We start from the raw sequence: 22646 nt of genomic DNA on the forward strand, positions 1-22646 counted from the left end.
CTTATATGGATGTCATCCAAAGGCAGTGTGTGTAGGGGGAGGGATTTTGATAATTCCCTGATTGGCTTGTTCACCTTTTTAACCTCTCCATGCAGAACGTGTATGTGTGTGTGTGTTGACTTCCTGTATACATGTAGAGGTGAAACCATGACCAAAGCAAAAACCACTTCCTGCCTCCGCGGCTGGCCGTACATCCTTATTAGGAACACCAAAGAGAGCGAGGGAGAATTACAAGCACAGTGCAGCTTTATTGGTCATTGTCCGGGCATGCTTTGGGGGATCGAGCGCGTGTGACACGGTCATGAGTGGTATTGCGCTGTCAGGTATTTCAGGTCCGTGTGTGTCACCATCTCGGGTTCCAAATTTGCATCACACTTGGATGTTGTCACCTTCTGTGACGCACACACACGGACACACCTGTAACTTTCCGGGACGAATCGTACCTTCTTCCACCGCGCCCATGCGCTTCCTCCGTTGGAAGTCAAGTGACGCGTGGCGTAACGTCACCGTCGAGGCCCCTCCGTGAACCGTCAAACGAGCCCTGTGAGAAAAATGCTCATTACGCACACAAATAAAAAGCGCTTTGATTTTGACCTGTTTTATGTCATAAAGCATCATGTCGCGCTTGCCGCTCTTTTGTAGCCCACTAAAGAACACTACTACTACTTCATTTTTGGAAGCAAATCTTGGCCGAAATTAACATTTTTCCTGATTTATTCCAAACATTACAAGCGTTTTTCCTCACACCAAATTTTAGATTTAAATATTTGGTTGGGCGGCACGTTGGATCAGCCGGTAAAACGTCGGCCTCACAGTTCTGAGGACCCGTATTCGATCCCGGCCCCGCCTGTGCGGAGTTTGCGCGGGTTTTCTCCAGGCACTCCGGTTTCCTCCCACATCCCAAACACATGCAACATAAATTGGACACTAAATTGTCCCTCGGTGTTATTGTGAGTGGGGCTGTTTGTCGCTATGTGCCCTGTGAATGGCTGGCAACCAGTTCAAGGTGTACCCTGCCTCCTGCCCGTTGGCAGCTGGGATAAACTCCAGCACTCCCTGGGGCACTTGTGAGGATAAGCTGCAAAGAAAATGGATCGATGGATAGTAGGGAACTTTTTAAATGTATATGACGTATGACGTACGTAAAATAATGTATCTTTTAAATGTATTCATGTATGATGGATGGATATTTGATTGTCATTTTTTTCAATTCTTTTTTTTTTCAAATTTAATTTGTTGTAAAAAAAAAAAAAACTAAATACAGTATTATTTAATGATTTGTGTACAGTGCTTCGGTCCAGCTACTGTAAATCACGTTTTGTTGAAGTGCATTTCAAAATAGTTGGAAGTAAAATACTACCAGTGATAATAAAGCTCTTCTGTGTATGTGACAATACCACACCTTTATTTTAGTTTCACAATAGCAAAAATGTAAGATGTGCAATCTAAACGCGTAATCACTTCTTTTGAGATACAGGCCTGCAGTTCTTTAGTTGCCATCCTTAGTTCTTTTGTGACCTCCTTGATGAGTTTCTGTCGACCGGTCGTTCCTGAGATAGTTGACCGCTGTTCGACGTTTTCTTCACTTGAGGATAATGTCTCTCGCTGTGGTTCGCTGAAGTCATAAAGGTTTATAAAGGGCTTTGCAACCCTTTCCACACTGATGAAAATATTTGTTTTTATTTCTCATCTGTTCTTGAATTTCTTTGAATGGTGGCATTCTGTTGTCACTTTGTGAGATCTTTTTAACAACTAGATTTTGTGTGACAGGTTCTATTTAAGTGATTTCTTGAACATGTTTGGGGTGTGGTTAGTTAAAATTGGCTCCGCTTTCTTGCACAGGGCCAGCTAGCTTTGAAGTGTTATTTTTAATTGCTTGATAAATAAAATTCCCCTTTAAAAAATAACTTTTTTTTTCTTGACTCGTGAGTTATCTTTGTCTGATGTTTGCATTTGTTTGATGATCTTAAACACAAAGTGCTTTCCCACAGCAGGAACCTTCGCAGGAACTTCCCTTGCTTCCCTGGTTGCTTGAGTACAACCCGGTGTCCCCACCAGAAAAATGTAACGGGGTACAAAAGGTTAACCCTCTGGATCATTTAGTTCCTCCTGTGTAGGGTCTTATCAAAGCTACCAGGAACTCTTTGAGGGGGCGAGCTGTGCCGATGAGGCGAGCCACCCGCGACTCTTTGATAGTCCAATCCAATCGGTAGAGGGGGTTGAGGGGGATCAATAGCCTTCTCAGGAAGGAGCTCCTCAAGCATTCGGAAACATAGCACATTTGCTTTTATGCAAGACAAGGAAATGAAACCTGGCCTTTTGTCTTGTGTGCGCGTGCACAAATCTGATTTTGTTTGTTTCTAAGCATTTACATGTACCAAATACTTCTCACCCCTGTAATTAAAAACTCACTAAGAGCATGAAGTCATAACGTTTTTCATGTATTCATTGATCCTTATTCATGTAAGGTGTTTGCAATAGCAAACTTGGCTATGAATGACAAAGCAAATACATATATACAATGTGTACAATGTAATATACCAACAACTTAGTAACAGATGTTCTCTAAAGGTGGAAATATTGCATTAAAAATTTTAATCATCTGAATACCTAGACATTAGAAAACCTTGTCTTTTTAAATAAGCGAGTACATACCAAACACATACATATATACATGAGTGTATTCAAATATATTGCAATGTACCTGTGTATAATAATCCTCCCTGCCATGGTTGCCATTGCGAATTGGAATCAGTTCTCACTTGGATGAATAAAGGATTAGCTTTTCAAGTTTTCAATAACATTTTAAATTCAAATTAAGGTACAAAACGAGTCTTTTGACTTTTGCTACTAGGAACTCAAAGTTCATGGGCTGGTTGGTCGAAAAGCCCCTATTGAAGTGCCGAAACTATACAAAGAAATGAGAATTTGAGAAGGGGGCCAACACTTTTTCACGGCACCGTCCGTATATGTTCCCCGTGATCGCCAGGCAACCAGTTCAGGGTGTATCCCACTTGTATCACCCTAAAATCAGATGGGTTCGGCTTCAGATCACTCGTGACCAGAATGAGAATAAGCACTGTAGAGAATGGATGGATGGATATAGACTGTTTTCGACTGATGTCACACACCTTCCGATTTAGAACGCGGGTACCATCTTGGTTTGGTGAATTCACGTGAACACACGTAACTAAGCAGGAGTCATTTAAGAAAGGCGTATAAGTGGGGCTATGGTATCAATGCGTCTTTCTTTCAACTGCCAGCTTTGATCAAGAACCAGTGCGAGAAAACGGAGCAGTTAGCAACCAAACGGCGACAAACTGTGGCTGTCTCATATTAGCAGAGCCGATATAGCAGCCAAGCACAATACTCGTGTGCGAATGCAATGCATATCTCCAAAATCTGTATTTTCTGTTTTATTATAATAAGTTTGCAAAAACGAGTTACTGGACCGCTACCTGTTTCGTTAAAAACGTTAAAAATGTAGCCGTGGAAGTGGAGAAAAAGATACTCGTCCCAATTGAACCTCTCTCTCTCTCCCTCTCAGTAACAAAAACGAAAATACTAATGTACACCTCTTTCGTTGGTATAATCAACATAATTTAACACACCGCTGACTATATTCACAAACCTTAGCAGTGTGGGGAGACAGGTTGCTTACAATGGATACCGCCGCATGACGAAGCGAGACATTGATGAGTGGTTGTAGGCCTCCAGACTTTTGTAATTCTTTTGTTGGCCCACGGTATAAGCGCTTGTCGAGAAGAGGGGATAGTGGACGATGTCTGGATAGGTTACCGACGCCCACAGTTGTGTGCTCCATTTGTGTTTCTCCAAGGCATATGGGTCGATATTGTTGATCAAAGCGCAGTTCTTGTCGTAACCGTTTCTTGAAACAACATCTAATGTGCACCGATAACTTTCCAAAGTCTTTTTAGCCATCATGCGTCACTTTTAACAATCATACGAATATTTGTGTAACTGCGGCCATTCAATATGGCCAGGTGCCCCGGATGTAGTCACGTGGTCGAAAACAGTCTATAGGTTTTTATTTTCATTTGTATTTTTTTTAGCTGCAGATTAAAAATAAATAAATGTACTCTTAGCCCACAAAACATAAAAGCACAAAGATTCATGAGGTAATATAAAGTACTGCAGTCACATTGGTTAACAAAAACTATGGAAATGAAGCAGATATACAGCATGATGAATGTAATAATAATGGCGCCTCTGATCTGACCTTTAGCACGCATCATAAAACATCAAATATAACGCTGGTGCTCATCATGTAACCAAATAAACATTTTTTATTATCCCCATATTTTCATTAAACATCAAAGGAATAAGAAACACTATAATAAATCACGAACGCCGATCATGGACAAAAAATAAAGCGTCTGATTTTTGTCACATTTATTCTCTTAACACATGATAGAAATACATGTAGTGATATTGAAAATGATCATCTTGTATTCAAATAAATTTGAAACCAAAATATCCCACAATGGGAGGCCTCTGGTCGAGGTGATGAGTGGTGAGATTTACATGTTGTCTATAAACATACCACCATGTTCACACCAGTATCAGTTCCACAGTGTGTGTGTGTGTGTGTGTGTGCGTGCGATTATTTGACTGCTATCCCAGGTGTTAACCCGCCTGTCAGTGAACCCTCCCAGTTCAGCAACCCAACCCTGCAGATGTCCTTTTGTTATTGAACAGTGACTGACAGACAGACAGATATGTGGCGAGACAGATATTTGTTTGTATACTCTTCCTGAAAGGCAACAGTGCATAAGGGCATGCAAAAGCGTGATTTCAGATTGACTTTGAAGGCAACACGGATACATGATTAGATGGATAGATGGATGAATGGATGATTTATTTTATCCCACTGTAGAGCTTCAAACCCTCCTCATAAATCTCACATACAGTCGACACAAACACACTTTACACACCCTTAAAACATGCTGCACGCACTCTTTTCAAGCCCTCTTTTCTCCACCAAGTGAATAAAAGGCGTGTAACCAACAAATTGGCAAACGGAAACGTCCATTTCAGCACAATGTACTGATTTTGGGGGGTTCGTTTCGGTTCTACTGTTTGTTGTTTGATGGGCGAACCGCTCGCGCCACGCCCACTAGACGCGGGCGGACCAACCGGAGGCCGCCGTGAGGAAAGTTTTCCTTATATGGAGAGGGGCTGCAGCAAGAGGGCCTGTTAAAAGCCAGCGGTCAGCCGGTTCGACGTCACAGTCGAGCTTGGAAGCCTTGGCTCGCGCACCTCGCAGTCAGCACCGAAGAGAACTCGCTCGCTCGCTCGCTCACTCACACTGGTAAGGATGATAAATTTTGCATTTATTCAATTGGAATTCAAATGAAAAGTAATGTCTGAGGCGCGCGATTTACGTTGTCCTACTTTATACCTTTGCCTGAGGCTTTTAAATGACTTTTTAACCGGCGTGGTTGTGGTCGGCTAGCCGTTTGCCGGCATCGAACGAAACTGTGACGCCGGCTTGAAAGAGTCAACGTCCGGCTTTGTGACGCGCTTTGGGACGACCTTGCCCAGCGTCTCTGATGACGGAGCCCACCTCCGTCTTTTAAGAATTCGCTTTCACCGCTTTGACTGTCACAGACCCCGCCCGAGTCGCTTCAACACGCCATCGTCTCTACGACTAGGCGGATTTACAACAAGTGGATTAGCTCAGCGGTCACCCGGCAGTCGCAGACTAACTAAAATTAGGAACCTGCCCCGACGTTGGTCGCTTGGTTTTGATTGGATTTTCGCTGTCGTTTTTAAATTGGCTTTCCCCGGACAAGGTAATTCATAAGGGCAATTTTGCGTACTCGCTGGAAATTTTGGCGTTTTAGAACGGAACATTGGGGGGAAAAAAAGAATAATTCAACGTGAAGTGTATTTTGTTAATTAAGGCAACTAGGTTACATAATGGTTTTTTTTTTAATAAATTGTACATAAATTCCTGAGCGAACATACTCAAGTGATTGAGAGATGCAAATTTGGAAATATATACGACCGTGTCTATCTTAAGTGTGCTACCGTTTATTCTTAAATAAGTGACCTTTTTTTTTTTTTCCTCCAAATGTGCTTTTGTGTATTTTTACCAACATTGGAATTCGAGGGTTGGTGTTCAAAGGGAGTGGTCATGTTTGCTTTGCTGCCTCACTTTCTCCATATATGGTCACCACCAGAAGTCTTTTGACTTTTTTGGGGGGGGTTGATTGCCACTACTGTGCCCAGCGGAACTACTTGACTATTTGCCGCAGATGTGGTGCATCAGTCTCCTCCCTTTTCTTTTTTTTTTTTTTTTTTTTTTTTTTTTTTTGACTCACCTTCACTCACTTCCTCTTACTTTTTTTTTTTTTTTTGTGTAGAAAAATGGAAGACGAAATTGCCGCCCTGGTTGTGGACAATGGATCCGGTATGTGCAAAGCCGGCTTTGCTGGAGATGACGCCCCACGTGCTGTCTTCCCCTCCATCGTGGGAAGGCCCAGGCATCAGGTAGACCCCTTAATATCTTGAGTTTTTTTTTTTTTTTTTTTTTTTCCCCCTCCCCTTTGTGGTGAACTGATTACAATATTTTTAAGTAACACTATTGGAAATTTTTGTCATGCTACAGATAGATCTACAAGGCTAGTTGCAAAACTTGCTGTGTACGTATTTGTGGGAGGCATTTTTTTGAGCTAATGTTAATTTATTTGCTACTTGGTATTTTGGGGTTACAGCCTAATTTCAACATATTAGGGACTTATGAAGGCTGCTGGTACTTTTACACACGTGCAAAATGTCTACATCAAAGGGCCTCTTAAGATTACATGGAGCCGCTCTTAAAATTACAGGCCCATTAATTTTCATGTATCAGTTCTCAAGTGACTATTTGTACTGGTGTCGAATGCCCCTTCATTTGAGAAATTTGTTGGCAACTTTTTGAGCTTGTGTAATTATTGTGTGAAGTTTTAGTCAAATACATTAAATTCTGTAGGTATAAAATTGATCATAATGACATTTTTTTTAATCAAATTTGTCGGCAGGGTGTGATGGTGGGCATGGGCCAGAAGGATTCCTACGTCGGTGATGAGGCTCAGAGCAAGAGGGGCATCCTGACCCTCAAGTACCCCATTGAGCATGGCATCGTCACCAACTGGGACGACATGGAGAAGATCTGGCACCACACCTTCTACAACGAGCTGCGCGTGGCCCCCGAGGAGCACCCTGTGCTGCTCACTGAGGCTCCCCTCAACCCAAAGGCCAACCGCGAGAAGATGACCCAGGTATGCCAGGCGTCCATTTTTGAGACTTGTTTAATATCATAGTGTTCTTGCTCAGTCCACAATTTCCCCCTGAAAATTGCAGGTGCCCTCTTTCCTGAGCTCTCATTCAATCTCTGTGGATACTTCAGGTTTCTTGTATATCATATTTTGAGCGCTGTTACAGCATGGAGTTTACATAATTTAGAAAGTCCTAACCTGGCATGTTTAAACAATTTGGAATTTGACCAGGGAAAAATACCCAGTTATACTTTTTTTTTTTTTTTTTTTTTTAAGGATTAGCAACAATTACTAGTCTTTTTTTTTTTTTTTTTTTTTTTTTTTTTTTTTTTTTTTTTTTTTTTTTTTTTTTTTTTTTTTTTGCTTCCCCGATTTTTAAAAACTACATGCAGTTTTAAGGTAAATTGTAATTCAAAAGTTAAGATTGAGGGAGGGAAAATTAACATTTCCTCATTGGCTTTTAAGGTTGGGTAACTAGTGTTGACATCCCCCCCTTATAATTTTTTTCAAGACCGATTTGTACTAACATTGTTGGATGTTATTGAACTATACAAGCTAATGTATTGCAGATAAAATATTTAATTCTTGAATTGGGTGTAGGAAATGTGAATGTTCAACTAAACATTATGCACAACTTGACTAAATTTTACAGGCTACTAATGGTCAGACCTACAGCATGACATTAGATCAATAAACTGGGCATGTGAAGCTATATAAAAGGAAGCTTTGAGTGACTATTTGTTTTTTTTTTCTTTCCCCCCCTAATTGTGGCTTTGTGGTCCAGATCATGTTCGAGACTTTCAACACACCCGCCATGTACGTGGCCATCCAGGCCGTACTGTCCCTGTACGCCTCTGGCCGTACCACCGGCATCGTGATGGACTCTGGAGACGGCGTCACCCACACTGTACCCATTTACGAGGGCTACGCGCTGCCACATGCCATCCTCAGGCTGGACCTGGCAGGTCGGGACCTCACTGACTACCTCATGAAGATCCTAACAGAACGTGGCTACAGCTTCACCACCACTGGTCAGTCAATGTTGCTTGAAATTCCATCTTGTTACAAGTTTAATTGACTAATTTGGACACTGTGAAACATGCTTGATTTGTATAGGAAAGAAGCAAGAGGCTTAATTTTTTTGTTTTGTTGCCAATGCAGCTGAGCGTGAGATTGTGCGAGACATCAAGGAGAAGCTCTCCTACGTTGCTCTGGACTTCGAGCAGGAGATGAGCACAGCCGCTTCCTCCTCATCCCTGGAGAAGAGCTATGAGCTGCCCGACGGCCAAGTCATCACAATCGGCAACGAGAGGTTCCGCTGCCCTGAGGCTCTCTTCCAGCCTTCCTTCTTGGGTATGTAACCTCTCCGGTCAATCGCTAATTTTGTTTCCAAAATGTACTGACAAATCTGTCGTCTGGCAGGGATGGAGTCATGCGGCATCCACGAGACCACCTTCAACAGCATCATGAAGTGTGACGTGGACATCCGTAAGGATCTGTACGCAAACACTGTGCTGTCAGGTGGCACCACAATGTACCCAGGTATTGCTGACCGCATGCAGAAGGAGATCACCTCTCTGGCCCCCACCACCATGAAGATTAAGGTAATGTTGGAAATTTAAAATGTCCAAATTCTTATCAGCCAATCATTTTATATTGACTAAATGATTCATCACAAAATATCCTCCAATGGAATGGTTTTAACTCAATATAAAGTAAATAACGTTGCATTTGTGTAACTTCTGACTACAGATCATTGCTCCACCCGAGAGGAAGTACTCTGTGTGGATTGGTGGCTCCATCCTGGCTTCCCTGTCCACCTTCCAGCAGATGTGGATCAGCAAACAGGAGTACGACGAGTCTGGCCCAAGCATCGTCCACAGGAAGTGCTTCTAAAGACTGGCCGACACCCCCCCTCCCCGAACACACTGCTACCGACCCAAGCAACTGGCTCCCATCAACACTGTATGCTGATCCTGCAGCACCTCTTGACCCTCATCACTGAGGAGCTCTGCAGGAAGCCTAGAGCCCCCCCACCCACTCCCACGGGCAGTGTGAATGTGAGGAATGATTTTGTGTAGTTTAGTTTTCTTGTTTTTGTTCCATCACCTTTATTTGCCTCTATGAAGGTTTCCATCTTCTGCTGCCAGGCTTTCCTCTTGCCTTGGCAGATGTTAGTATTATTGCTTTATGTAAATTATCTTTTTTTTTTTTTTTTTTTGTACTTTCAGCCTTAAGATATTTGCTAATTTTTGTGATTTATGCAAAAATTAATAGAAAGCTTTTGTCAGATGGTGGTTGGAAGGTTTTTACATGAGCTGGTTGCATAATCTAATAAAGTGCACATGAATGAGATGTCTCTTCTCTTCTACTTTCTACATTACTCAAGACTTGTAGGAAAACAAAATGAAGAGCTTGGGTGATTACAGAATGTGTGTAATTTAGTCACATTGAAAATTTTAATGACAATTTGATAGCTGTAAATGAATTGGTCCTTCAATTCAAATAAGCAAATTAGTATGCTAATGCTTGTTACATCTATACTGCAGGTGAAGGTAGTTTGTTCGCTAATGATAAAAACAAATGTGGGAAAATTTCCCCTACCTAATCCACAAATTCTGACTGGACCCATTATAAGTGGAGGTTGCAGCAAGCACATCTGCCTGGAGCAATAGAGAAGGGATTAGTTACATTTAGGGCCTAATATTCATAAACTTAGTCATAGAGGTTGCAAAAACACCTACAGTATTATGGTTCAGATGGCATTGTGTATTCAGTGTTAGGGTTATACAATTTATTCCTATAATTGGCCAAATTTGAAAAGTTTGTAAATGTACAAATGGTAAATAAGCTTCTGCAAGACTCCCCCCCCCCCCTCTCTCCTTACAAGTATGTTTCATTTAAATATTCACATTTGAAATGTACATAGACTAAGACCAATGCAGGTATATCAATTTTAAGCATGGACGTGGTCATTAACTGAACATTTTTTTTTTAACTAATCTTTCAAATGTTTATGGAAACAGTATAGCACTGTGCTTAGTTTTTGTCAACGGCTACTGACTAAATAGTAAGTTTTTAAAATTAGTTTTAAAAATTAAATTTTTTAACTATATTACAGCCCGTGACTAATTTATAAAATATTTAAAAATTCATTTTTTACTGTATGTCATTTTAAAAAAAAAATACATTTTACACGTTTTCTTAGTCCCTCGTTAATGGGGATGGAGTTATCGGTGTTCGACTGATTTTGTCTGTAGTCAGCGAGCAGTCGCGGGAATTTAGAATGGAATCAATAGTCGCGTCATCGATCGCCAACCTCCACAACTCAACGCAAAGTCGGCGCATGTGTTCGGATAACTGTCGGCGGTCACTGAGGACCAAAGGTGGTTTGTAGACCTTACTCCTTTAACCTATATCTTTTAAACTTTTCATATTTGTATTTACGAGGTAAACGCTACGTGAACGGTAACAAACAGCTTCCATTTTAGCTAAGCGCCTAACCTTAGGCGCTAATGCACCGTAGCCTAGCATAGCTTTACGTGCTTTTAAGTTTATGTTTTGATTTGTTTGAGTTTGTATTATTTAGTTACGAGTGTGTTGTGTTATTTTGTGTTAGTGAGTGAGTGAGCAGTATGCAGAGCAATGCCGTTGGGGATGTCCTGTGCTGTGAGGAGCACCTGAGGTCCACACTCTTCTGCGATGACAAGGACGATGTACTGTAATTCTTGATTTATTTGAACATCATTTTTAAAAATAGAGAGAATAAAAAGGATAAACGGAGAAACACATACACGTAACTCTTTGAAAAGGAGCTGGATGTGTTTTTGCTTTGTTAAAATCAAATCATCTGCTATGTATTGAAAAAGTAATGTCTGAAGATGAGGTTGAATTGATATTAATGTGTTTTAGGGTGACAGTTTGTGCTATATTAAGGTTTAAACTATTACTGAAAGCAATTATAAACATTTGTAAGGAGGTGCCATTAATTGTTAACTTGCAATTTGCAGAAAGGGTGACACGAGTAGCGTGATGACTCTTAAACCACTGAAGGCATTCATCCATCCATTTTCTTAGGCGCTTATCCTCACAAGGGTCTCAGCGAGTGCTTGTTTCTATCCCAGCTGTCAATGGGCACGAGACGGGGTACACCCTGAACTGGTTGCCAGCCAAATCGCAGGGCACATCGAGACAAACAGCCGCACTCACAATCACACCTAGGGCCAATTTAGAGTGTCCAATTAATGTTGCGTGTTTTTGGGATGTGGGAGGCATTGAAGGCATCAGTATAGTAAATAGCAGAACCCAACACTGGTGTTGCAATGGAGAACTGGATTATATAACTTTTATTTTTCTCTTTCTTCTGTTTTCTTTGCAGCTTCGGAGAAAGTTGGCCGAGCTCCGGAGGCAGTATCTCAAGACAGCCCAGAAACTGCAGGTAAAAGCAATATATTCCATTTATTGATATACTGATATCAAAAGAAACGTTTTTTTTTAAAAAAAAAAAAACAATTCAAAAGTCCTGTCCTCTCTCTGCCTCTGTCTCTCCGCTGCGTTTTGAGTTGCGAGCTAAGTAGCATAACTGTTTTAACTAGTAAGGCAAAGCACCACAGTCTGTCCACCGAAAGTCAGTCAGCCAGGTTTTCACACAAGCATGTACATTTGCGTTGGCAGCGTGCTGAGCGTCTGGAGGTGGTGCGAAAACAGGAGAGGAACAACATCACTCCAAAGCAAGACCAGCATCAGTACCAGACAGACCCACAAGGGACATCTAAGCCTACAAATGAAAGTATGTAAAAAATGAGGTATATTTCAAAAAGTCAATTTTGCGCAAATGGCTGGTCCATGTTGATTATTGTAGGGACCAAGGGCCTCATGTACAAAAGGTGCTTGCGCACAGAAACGATGTACGAAGGAAATGTGCTTGGATTCATGCGTATGCACAGATTCATACGTCAGGATGTTTTTGTCTACGACGTTTTTTGGATTTGCACGTAATGCCATGTTTCAGTAGAAATTCACGGAAGTCATTATACATGATATATTATAGATAGTTCTTTTTTTCAATATTGGATGTTACTGTTCTTAACATTACCCAGCTCTTGTGATTCTTTTGATTCTGATAAGGTCACCACAATGTCATGTACTTAATACTTTGACTGGTGCTTGTATAACACCGTAAAAACTTTCATCAGGCCCTGCTGACTCCAGCTGCTGTAGCTTGGTCAGGACTCTGTTCCCATCAACGCCAGAATCCGAACCGGTCCACCATAACCAGGCCTCCGTTTCCAGAGCCAGTCCAGCTTTGCGCCTGCGCTCCCGCCGCAGCCGCATGCGCTGGCAGAGTCGCAACGAGGATGGAGGAAGCTCGCAAGGCCCGCCGAGGTTTGCAGATGAAACCCAAAGTTTGGGATCGGCATCGCCCTCTCTGCTGCTTTCGCACTGGAATGTTCCGGACCTCGGGAATGAGAAACAAGAAGGCAAAAAGGAAGCGGAGCTGCCAGATGGAGACAGAACTGAAAATCGCACTGTCGGAGGAGATGGCAGGAACATCACACTTGAGGAAAAGAGTCGTGAAAATTTGGAAAAACAGGTATGCTGCATAAACCTAAATCTAGCCAAGATAAAACCCAATCAAGGTAGAAAAAAGTTTATAGTTTTTGTCTGCCAAGGTATTTCTTCTTAACAAGCAATTATACTGTTTATTTATTTCCTTGTTGGTGGAAATTTTATTACAGCAGTAAGTTTGGATTAAAATAAGGAATCTAGTGAATTGTCTCTAACGGCGAGTTATTCATCTCCCCCTCTCAATGTTAAAAAGAAAAAGAGTAATGACATAAGGAATTTAAGCAAAATGATCTTGCAAGAGAACAGGAATTTTGGACTTGGCAAGATTTCTTAAAATGCCACAAAAATGAAAATAAACTCGACAGACTACAGAGAAGGTTGTATTAACAACTGTGCCATATTAGAAAGAAAATTGGTCAACAGGTGAGTTTTGCAGCAAATACTATTAAAAAAATAAACTAAAAAGGAGATTTGTAAATGCTGGACCGCACATATGCTTTACAATAATCAATAATGAGATTGAGGTGTCGTGTGAACTTGCGAATACGCCGACTTAAAAAGAAAATGGTGTGGGAGTAGTTGAAAAACTATTTGCAGACTTTTTTTTTTGCTCATGCCTTTAGGCAAGCTACTTGAAGCCTTGTGTGTGCAGCGAAGAAAAAATAGCCGGAGGTGAAGATGGGAAGAGCCTGTTGGAGTCCTGCACCCTGGTGGAGGGACTACTTTTCCCTGCAGAGTACTATGTCCGCACTACCAGGCGCATGGCTCTCTCACGGAGCCAGCCAGACCTGCGGGCCGTCATCCATACCCAGATGAACTCAAGACGACCTCGCCAGAAAAAAGCCAGGCCGGCCATTTCCAGTAAGCGTTCCAGCCCGATGTCCATCAGTAAGACCCCCACGAAAGCCGTTTCGCCCCTGAGAGTCACTCGTCCGAGGAAGAGTCAGAAGGCCAGGGGTCGAGGCAGGGGGAAAATTCGGCTCAAGAGACCCTCGCCTTCTCCTGGCCCACCGTCACTCCATGAGACAAATTCCTCCAAATCCCACTCACCTCTGGAAGAGGTTGAGCCGCCATCTGACAATCCCAAGGCCACGTCTCCTGACATCCAACCTTCTTTCGAAGCCCAGACGGTCTTTCCGATCATTGACAAAATGGTCAAGTCCACTCCTGTGTCCTCAGGTAAGACGTGCACGACACTGTGTATACACTGTCTGGAGACCACGTAAATATCAGTTATGGATTTTCCATTGCATAGCTGTAATGTTCGCGTTCACAAGGAAGACACAACCACTCACTTTTTGAACAAGAAAGACAATTAAAAAAAATAAACATCAAAGATGTGCTCTCAGACCAACCTAATGTATGTTATTTGTAAACAAAAGAAATCTAGTCTGCAAAGAATCAAATGGAGCTGATTGAATATTCCTTTATGTTTACAGAAACATATTGTCTTGGGGGAATCAAACAAATATTTTGTAAGGTCCTTCCCTAATAAAACTGACATATGTTCTCGTAAACTGAAGACCATTTAGTAGTCTACAACCGTAACTTCAGTTTTTGTAAACATCCAAGACAACTTTCAGGGATAAACGAACCTAACCTAGTTTTTTTCTTAACAACGGAGATAATGAATCTTAGTCAACATCAAAGATGAGTTCATCTTCAGTGCACTGATCATACAGTACATGTTTTCAGAAACATCAAAGATAATTTAGAATCAGATCTGAATCAGAATAATCTATAATCGCCAAGTATGAAACAAAGCACAAGGAATTTGTCTGGGGCTGTCGGCGCCAGCCTGGTACAACATTCAGAACAAAGAACAAACAAACAAACAAGAACAAGAGATATTCCGTTTATGGGAACTATTCTTTATTGGAGTCACAGTTGTGCGAGATGCAGTCTTCTTCATGTTGACCATTTAGAGTGCCTCAACGGCCCACATTATGTCAAACTTGTAGAGTGCCCATTCGCAGTTCACTGTTATACACCAGTGTAATGACAATCGTGCAAAGGGAGCAGTTTAAAGTGACGGACCGTGCGATAGTCTACAGCAGGGGTGCTCAATGGGTCTGGTCGATTGCGATGGCCTGCCGAGGGGGTGGGGGTGGGGGGGGGGGGGACATCAGCCGTATTTTTTTTAACTTTGGCTCACCGCGCATGTGCAAACAACGACAGTACAGGAAAACACGCTATCAGTGAGTCCCCCCTGCTTCCCCATTTTAAGCACTCGCTTAAGAAATCTTAACAAACATGAGTATGGATGCTGCAGTAAAGAAGACAAAAATGCATCACTTTCATACAGAATGTGAGGCGGACTTTTTTTTCACCGTCATTTTCGAAGTATGTTTGCTTCATCTGCCACTGTAGTGAAATGTGGAACAGCATTTTCGAACTGTTTATGGAAAATACAACATCGACATTCCGCCGAAAAGGAAGCTGAGAATGAGAAAAGTGAGCGAACTAAAATCCCAATTGGGTGCACAGCAGTCACTTTTCACACAATATAGTTCGACAGCAAAAGCCGCCATCATCGTTTCCGGGTTCGTCACATCACACATAAAAGAGGCATAGCTGACTAATTTTTCTGATCTTTTAAAAATAAGGCGGAAATCTTATCTTCAATTAAATCAATGCAGCACTAATGGAGTACGGTTACACGGCGCTGTGAAGCCATGGCTGATGTGTGGAAAGACATCGGAGATTGTGAGTGTTTCTCACTGCAGTTGGACGAATCCACTGACGTGAGTGACACAGTCCAGGTGTCCATTTTCATTTGTGTGGTGTTTAGTGATCATCAATGTGAACTCGGATAGTTACAAAAAATGTTTAAAGTTAATTATGTTGTGTAATATTGGCACAGGCGGTTATGCAAGGCACACAAAGATACATTTACAAATAAAGAATCCTCGATATACTTTAAAATAAATGTTTGGCATTTTTGTAGTGGGTAGATCTTTGTGACTTGGTCATTCTGTTTCATCATTGGTCATTCTAAAAAAAAAAAAAAAAATCACAGCATTGTCAGACTGTAGGTATCGAAACTGGTAACCCAAATTTATAAACTTTAGGGATTTCAGTAGAACCGGAGAACCTATTTTAAAAAATAAGTGTCCTTCCAGGTTCTGAAAAGTGGTGTAACCTCCTGCTGCCCTCTCTTAAGACCATGCCCACTCTGCTACTTCCTCCCCTCTCGGAGCTGGCTGGCGCCCTGTTGCACCTGGACCTCCATCAGGACTTCCACTTGCCTGATGACGACTTCGCCTCCCTGAAGCTCAGTAAACTCCGCCAAGTGGCTGTGGAGTCCAGACTGAATCACTTTGCGTCCCCGTGTCACAACACAGGTGGCGTCCTCCAGCATCCTGGAACTCCGGTGACCACTTTCAGTGTGCCGCTCAGCCTCACACCGATGGCTGGCAAATCATCCAGCCAATCAAAAGACAATGACCCCTTGAACATGCAACTCACTGGAACCTCACCTTTGGATTCTCCCGGCATGTGTCGGAGCCAGGAGGAACAAGAACTGAAATGTGGGGACCGCCAACAGAAAGTTGTTACCTCCCGTGATTGCCCCCTAGAAGAACGCCAGGAGGAGAACAGGATAAGAGATGTTTCTCCCAAAACGCTAAAAAATGAGCACAGCGTCAACTCTCAGTTGCGACTGAGCCCCCCGGTGGCCTCTGCCCCACTACACCCGCCTTCATCCACTTCCCCCTCTAGTCCAGTGCTGCCCTCACTGGGGCTCACCCCCCTTGCTTCATTGCCCACTGCCACTGTTATCCCCCTCTGTCAGCCTTCCACCCTCCACCCCTCCACCCGAGCCCTGTCCCCCCAACACTTCACCACTGTTGACACGCCTGCACCGGCACCCGACGTCCAAATGCTGAAGGCGGTGGAGGAGCGCAGAAGCTGCACTCTGAAAGTAAGAAACTTTTAGCATGTTTTGGCTTGCTTTGGACCGAATGGTATACAGTCACGGAAATAGACAGCGGCACAAGATTGTGGCGATGTACTACCTTTGTCTGATTAAAGTTCCTAAAATCACTCCTGTATAGCTTCTTAGCTCCAAGTTAGCACAAGATTGCGCCAAAGCAGTTACTTTTATGTTAGGGCTTCAATACGAAAAGACGTTTTCTCGATTCAACCATTGTGAATTAGCAAAACTTGAATGACTGAAAATTTAGAAAAGAAACAATTTTTTGCACACATTGGTGGATATATATATATATATATATATATATATATATATATATATATATATATATATTTTTTTTTTTTTTTTTAATTTTATTTTGCTTAAAAAAATTGTTGTTGATGTCAGGCCCCGGCAGGAGGTGTTCTGGTAGACGCATGCTGCCTGTTGGACTCGGGCGGTTACTTGTGCGTCGCTGCAGCAGGCAAATGGGCGGTATGTTTGTGGAGTCGTGCGTCGTCCTCAAGCGATTGGACCCTTCGACACACGTGGCCCTTCACTGAGGTGAGTGTGTCGTACTGAAGTGATAGTAGTTATTGGCTTACACACAAGGCGCTTTGTACACTGTATTTCGAGTAAAAATTGGCACATAAATGCATCTTGATACTCGAGGGGGCGGCAACCGCACTGATGTTATTGTGGCTGTCCCGTGGACAATTTATACTGCTTTTGCTTTATACTTAAGCGCGACACAGGTGCGCTGTTTTGAAAATGTGCTTCAGTTTGTCTCCAAGTCAGAGGTGTCGCTATGGCTAGTATTGGCAAGGACATCACTGAGTGGAGTTTCTTCTGCATTTTATGGCCATTTCCAGTACCTGTTTTAACTTTCCTTTTCTGGAACAAATAACAAGGCAACAACAATTGCAATTGTGCAAAAGTATCTTCTTGAACAATGGACCTAGATGACCAGATGGCACGTTTAAATATACTCCAAAATCAATCAAAGAGTCTGTAGCGGTGGTATGTGGAACCAAGGAGAAAGATTAATACAACATTACACATTGTGGCTGCGGCATCTGACTCCTGGACGCCTCCCTGGTGAGGCGTTCCGGGGATGTCCCACCAGAAAAAGACCCCGCGGACGACCCAGGACACGCTGGAGAGACGATGTCTCTCGGCTGGCCTGGGAACGTTGTGGTAAAGAGGGAGCTAAGTCGAAAGGCGAAGCTCTCAATTTACTAGTCGATCTACATTCCTACCCTCATCAATGGGCATGAGCTGTGGGTCGTGACCGAAAGTACAAGCGGCCAAAAAGAGTTTCCTCCGCAGGGTGTCCGGGCTCTCCCTTAGAGATCGGGTGAGAAGCTCAGAAATCCGGAAGGGGCTCAGTGTCGAGTCGCTACTCCTCCGCATTGAGAGGAGCCAGATGTGATGTGGCTGGGGCATCTGATTCGGATGCCTCCCGGACGCCTCCCTGGTGAGGCGTTCCGGGGATGTCCCAGCAGAAAAAGACCCCGCGGACGACCCAGGACACGCTGGAGAGACTATGTCTCTCGGCTGGCCTGGGAACGCCTCGGGGTCCCTCCGGAAGGGCTGGAAGAAGTGGCTGGGGAAAGGGAAGTCTGGGAAGCTACTTCCCCCGCGACCTGACCCGGAGAAGTGGTAGAAAATGGATGGATGTAACTCAAACAAGAGAAATGATCTCTGTGGCATTCTGCTTGCAGCAACATTTTGTGCTGTGTGCGTGTCAAGTGCCGGATTGGGGTTTCTTGGGTTTTAAACTTCGTACTCTGGTACCGTACACCATTGTTGCCCAATCGTTTTTCAAGATACAACCTAGTTTTTTGTTTTGACTTGAGAAAAAGAAAATTGAGATGCTAGCAATAGGAGTCCGACTGTAAACACGTTACGAAGGCTGTCCCATATCATATCTTCTTTGCTAACAATCACGCTAAACTTAGCCCTTCTCTAACATAAATAGCTTGTCTATCATTTGGAATGTATGATTCTACATTCATTATTCATGGAGGGGTTTGGTGGCATATTAGGGCATTAAAAAAAAAAAAAGTCTGTTTCATCATGTTGTGGATGTTGTTTGTCCGTGCAGCCGGTGATCAACATGTTTTCCGTCCCGGATGCGGCCGGCCTCATGTGCGTGACTCTGGGTCAGCTGGAGATCAAAGAAGTGAGGTAAACGACAACCCAATTTTTCTCTTTTGTTCACTCTTATGCATCTTTGAGGCCTTCCCTGACGTCCAACATAAACTCAGGGTGCTGTCATGCTGTGGCCGCGAGCCTGTGCTACTGCTTGATGGTGGTGTCCAGGCGGCTGTGGGCGTGGCCCAGTCCAGGGTGGTCACCTCCTCCTACTCTGCGACTAGCTGCACGCTACAGGTGTTCACGCTCTCAAACAATGGCAGGTAAGCCGGATCATCCACGCTCACGTATGCAAAGCTAATGTACTTGTTTTTGGAATGATTGGAGGCAATTTAGTGTAAACAAAGATAATATTCAAGTTTTTGTGACTGCGATGTACACTGTTTTATGAATTCAAAGAAAATGTTATCTCCTACGAAGCCAATGTACATCACAAGCATGTAATTTAAAGTCTTCAACCAATCAAAATTTTTGTGAAGCTCTGAGAATTTATTTTCCAGCAGACCTAACATTTATGTTTTTGTTATCATCAGAGACCCTCTTTAATTATCCTAACCTATTTTTGTAGAAGACATATCTCTCAAAATGCACATTTGCCTATTAAAAAAATGAACAATAACAAATGTTTATCTTAATTCTTTTTTTTTTTTAATCTTTCTCCTCTCTGAAGCACTTCCCACTGTCTCCCTCTTGGGTCGCCTGGCGTTTACGTCGGAGCGCTGGCTCAAGTGGATGCACTTTCCGATGCTCTGATCGGCACAAATGAGGGAGGACAACTCTTTGTTTGGTAGGATTAAAGACCCACTGAAAACGTCCTTAAGTACACCATCCCATGAGATCTAACTATATTTAATATGTTTTGTGGGTTTTTAAAATGTCTTTATTGTTATTTTTTTTTTAGGAATTTAAAGAGCGGACACTTGCTGCAGAAAATACAGCTTGGTGAAAGTTTGTCAAACACGTCCTGTTTAAGAGGATTCTCCTGCGATGTAAGTGTAGCTAACCGTAGAAAGTCTGCAATTTTAATATGAAGTATGTCTCTCAAAAGACAACCTTGTCCCTGAAGAGTCGATTTGATGCCAAATTTGAATTCTTTATACGAAACAAATGGATGATAAAAAGTAATGAAGGCTTTTGAGTTTTTGTATTGTGTGTGGTTGGAGCGTGGCAGCGAAATTTAATGATTCAACACCATAAAACTCAGAACTCCAATGAGTCGAGTCCACAAGGTCCCAAAATAATTCAGCCCCTCACGCCAGTTTCCCGTTGGAGACATTTATCATGATAAGACCCACAAAAAAAAGCTATGTCCCGAAAGACATAGTAAGTCTCCCATTTTGTTTTTAGAAGTTTGATGACTCTCCAAGTTTTCATCATTCAGACCAAAATCAAGTTATCCTTAGCAACATAGAATTTGATGGACATGTCTAGGATGAGCGGCACATGCGACCGGTGTTGGATCTGCCTGACATATCTGAGGACTGGGGTTCAAATCCCAGCCCTTCCTTTCTGGAGTTAGCTTTTTCTCCCCGACCCAGTGTGGGATTTCTTCACTTTTCCTCCCACATCCCAAAAAACATGATCTGTTGATTAATTGAAGACTTTAAATTGCGCGTAGGTGTGAATGTGAGTCTGAATGGTTGTTTGTATGTGCCCTGTGATTGGCTGGCAACTATTTCAGTTTATACCCTGCCTCTTACCCAAAGATACATAACTGGCATAGGCTCCAGCACGCCTGCAACCCTACTGAGGATAAGCGATAAAGAAAATGGATGGTTGGATGGATGTCTATCAGGAGTAAACAAAAAAAAAATGCTCCAAAAGCCAAGCCTGAAAAGTCATTTTGCTTTAAAGCAAACATTTTGGAATCATTTTTTCCAAAGGGCCTTTAAGACAAACTCATCCTCAAGATTTTGGGTTGATTGCGATCAAATTGGATCGACAGATCAGATACCAGAAAGATGGATAAGACTAAATTGGCAAATATTTCAGAATTTAACATTTGTCCTCCTGTCATTTTCGATGCTCAGGGTGTGTTGTTAGTCCTCCTACAGCATCTGTCTCTGGGCAGCCACCTGGAAGCTAAAAAGAAGACCGAGGATGAAGAGAAGAAAAAGGCAGTGCTCATCTCCTTGGTTGCGTTGAATCCTCTCACTGGGAAGAGCATCCTGGCAGCGAGTCTGGACCCACCCACGTCCTGGTCGGGAAGGTGAGCTCGTGTTTTTGTCAACCTTTCACTTGACTTGGCGCTTTACGAACAAATGACTGGAATTTTGACCATTTCCAACATGTCTGGCTTCCCGCAGGCTGTGCGAGGCTGACGCCAGCAGCGCGGCAGTGGTGGGCCTGAGTCAGAGCGGCTGCGTGTGCGTGTGGCAGCTGAGGCGGCGGTCGCGCGGCGGAGTCACGGTCGCGGCGGCACACGACTGCGAGGGATGGCAGCTGGCTCGCTGGGCAGAGGGTGGCGCCACACTGGTGATGGGCCACCACAATGGCGACATCGCCTTGCACTTTGACCTTGCCACTCAGGACCATGTTACGGGATTTTAGTCGCACCCGCTTGAAGGTTTTTAGAGTGGCAGTCGCACACTTGCACTGTAGCGGACTTTTAAGTTGACTGCTGTACACTTTTATTACAATGCCTCCAACTTTTGTCCTTGGGGTTGCTGAAAAAAAAAAAAAAAGTGTTGAAATTTGTATTAAACGTGAATTTTGTTGAACTTGTGGTCTTTTGCTTTTATTGCTTTATTATTTCTATGTTTTTTGTCATATTTCAGTAAGGTAGCTAAATTTGAAATATTCTATAATTTTCATAAACGAATAGAAACAAGATACTTTTGAATGCACTGAAACAAAAGCACAAAGTATTTTTTTAGATTTTAGTCAACCACTCTTTGGGCTATTGGTCTTTCATTCTGAGAGGAATTTAAATTACAATTGTTAATCTTATTTAAATATACATAAAATGGGAATCTGTCGAAAAATATTTAGTAATTTTAATCATTTTAAATGTAATATTCAAATGTTGGGATGGTGTCTTGAGCGATTAGCACATCTACCTCAGTTTTAAGTTCCATTTCGGCCTAGCCTATGTGGAGTTTGCATGTTCTCCCTTTGGCTGTGTGGGTTTTCTCCGGGTACTCCAGTTTCCTACCACATCCCAAACACTTGTGAGGTGAGTTGATTAAAAAAAAAGCCTGTCTGTGGGAGTGAAGGTCAATTGTTTATATGTGCCCTGAGAATGGCTGGCGATCTCTCCAGGGTGTACGCCCTCTTTCTGTGGTCATCTGGGATAAGCTCCAGCAACCTGAGGATAAGCAGTATGGAAAGTGGATGGATGGATAAATATAAAGTAAGAATTTATTCGTTTGTATAATTAAATATTGGAATATTTCATGTTTGGTATGTACAGGTATTTACATATTGAAAATGTAGAAATGCACTTTCATATTTTTAATGATTAAGATAAAATAGTGAAAATATGTTTGGAAAGAGGATGTTTGCTAGGATAATGTACTTTGCGTATAGACATGGTATTTGTATTTGTGTACGAATACATACGTAGACAAAAAATAAAGTTTGAAAAAACTTGCACTTGTGTTTGACCCATGCTTTTGCAAGTGTATTTCTTTAATTGTTACATTTAATGTACATTAATCATATAAAGATGTACTTTCCATTAGATATTGAATCTTTACTGTATTTTTGCAGCGATTGGCCATTTT

The 22646-nt window shown here is 42.4% G+C and overlaps 2 protein-coding genes and 1 long non-coding RNA gene across 4 annotated transcripts; 2 read left to right on the plus strand and 1 right to left on the minus strand.

Moving 5' to 3' along the window:
- Positions 1-228: 228 nt before the first annotated feature.
- On the minus strand, positions 229-3872 carry LOC133506366 (uncharacterized). Its single transcript, XR_009796485.1, has 2 exons — positions 3632-3872; positions 229-541 (listed from the first exon to the last, which is right to left on the minus strand). It is a non-coding gene; the product is annotated as an uncharacterized LOC133506366 (long non-coding RNA).
- A 1314-nt stretch (positions 3873-5186) lies between these two features.
- On the plus strand, positions 5187-9638 carry LOC133506221 (actin, cytoplasmic 2). Of its 2 annotated transcripts, none has more exons than XM_061830150.1 (7): positions 5187-5332; positions 6390-6516; positions 7047-7286; positions 8068-8314; positions 8445-8636; positions 8706-8887; positions 9036-9638. In XM_061830150.1, the coding sequence occupies exons 2-7, from the start codon at positions 6394-6396 to the stop codon at positions 9177-9179; spliced, it is 1128 nt and encodes a 375-aa protein (XP_061686134.1). In that variant the 5' UTR covers positions 5187-5332; positions 6390-6393; the 3' UTR covers positions 9180-9638. The 2 variants fall into 2 exon arrangements, with proteins under 2 accessions (XP_061686134.1, XP_061686135.1); XM_061830151.1 differs by lacking the exon at positions 5187-5332 and adding an exon at positions 5666-5816.
- An 891-nt stretch (positions 9639-10529) lies between these two features.
- palb2 (partner and localizer of BRCA2) lies at positions 10530-21641 on the plus strand. Its single transcript, XM_061830881.1, has 14 exons — positions 10530-10669; positions 10903-10999; positions 11662-11721; positions 11958-12072; positions 12479-12876; positions 13475-14030; positions 15974-16773; positions 17173-17328; positions 18872-18954; positions 19035-19184; positions 19592-19708; positions 19823-19910; positions 20952-21130; positions 21228-21641. Exons 2-14 carry the CDS (start codon positions 10919-10921, stop codon positions 21469-21471), a joined length of 3027 nt encoding a protein of 1008 aa, XP_061686865.1. The 5' UTR covers positions 10530-10669; positions 10903-10918; the 3' UTR covers positions 21472-21641.
- Positions 21642-22646: the final 1005 nt, after the last annotated feature.

Source organism: Syngnathoides biaculeatus, chromosome 9, assembly GCF_019802595.1.
Source record: "Syngnathoides biaculeatus isolate LvHL_M chromosome 9, ASM1980259v1, whole genome shotgun sequence".
Lineage (NCBI taxonomy): Eukaryota > Metazoa > Chordata > Actinopteri > Syngnathiformes > Syngnathidae > Syngnathoides > Syngnathoides biaculeatus.

Coding starts and splice junctions, on each gene's coding strand:
- LOC133506221 (XM_061830150.1), top strand. CDS start 6,394: ATGGAAGACGAAATTGCCGCCCTGGTTGTGGACAATGGATCCGGTATG. Junction 6,517..7,046: donor TGGGAAGGCCCAGGCATCAG/GTAGACCCCTTA, acceptor ATTTGTCGGCAG/GGTGTGATGGTGGGCATGGG. Junction 7,287..8,067: donor ACCGCGAGAAGATGACCCAG/GTATGCCAGGCG, acceptor TTTGTGGTCCAG/ATCATGTTCGAGACTTTCAA.
- palb2 (XM_061830881.1), top strand. CDS start 10,919: ATGCAGAGCAATGCCGTTGGGGATGTCCTGTGCTGTGAGGAGCACCTG. Junction 11,722..11,957: donor AGACAGCCCAGAAACTGCAG/GTAAAAGCAATA, acceptor TTGCGTTGGCAG/CGTGCTGAGCGTCTGGAGGT. Junction 19,185..19,591: donor ACGCTCTCAAACAATGGCAG/GTAAGCCGGATC, acceptor TCCTCTCTGAAG/CACTTCCCACTGTCTCCCTC.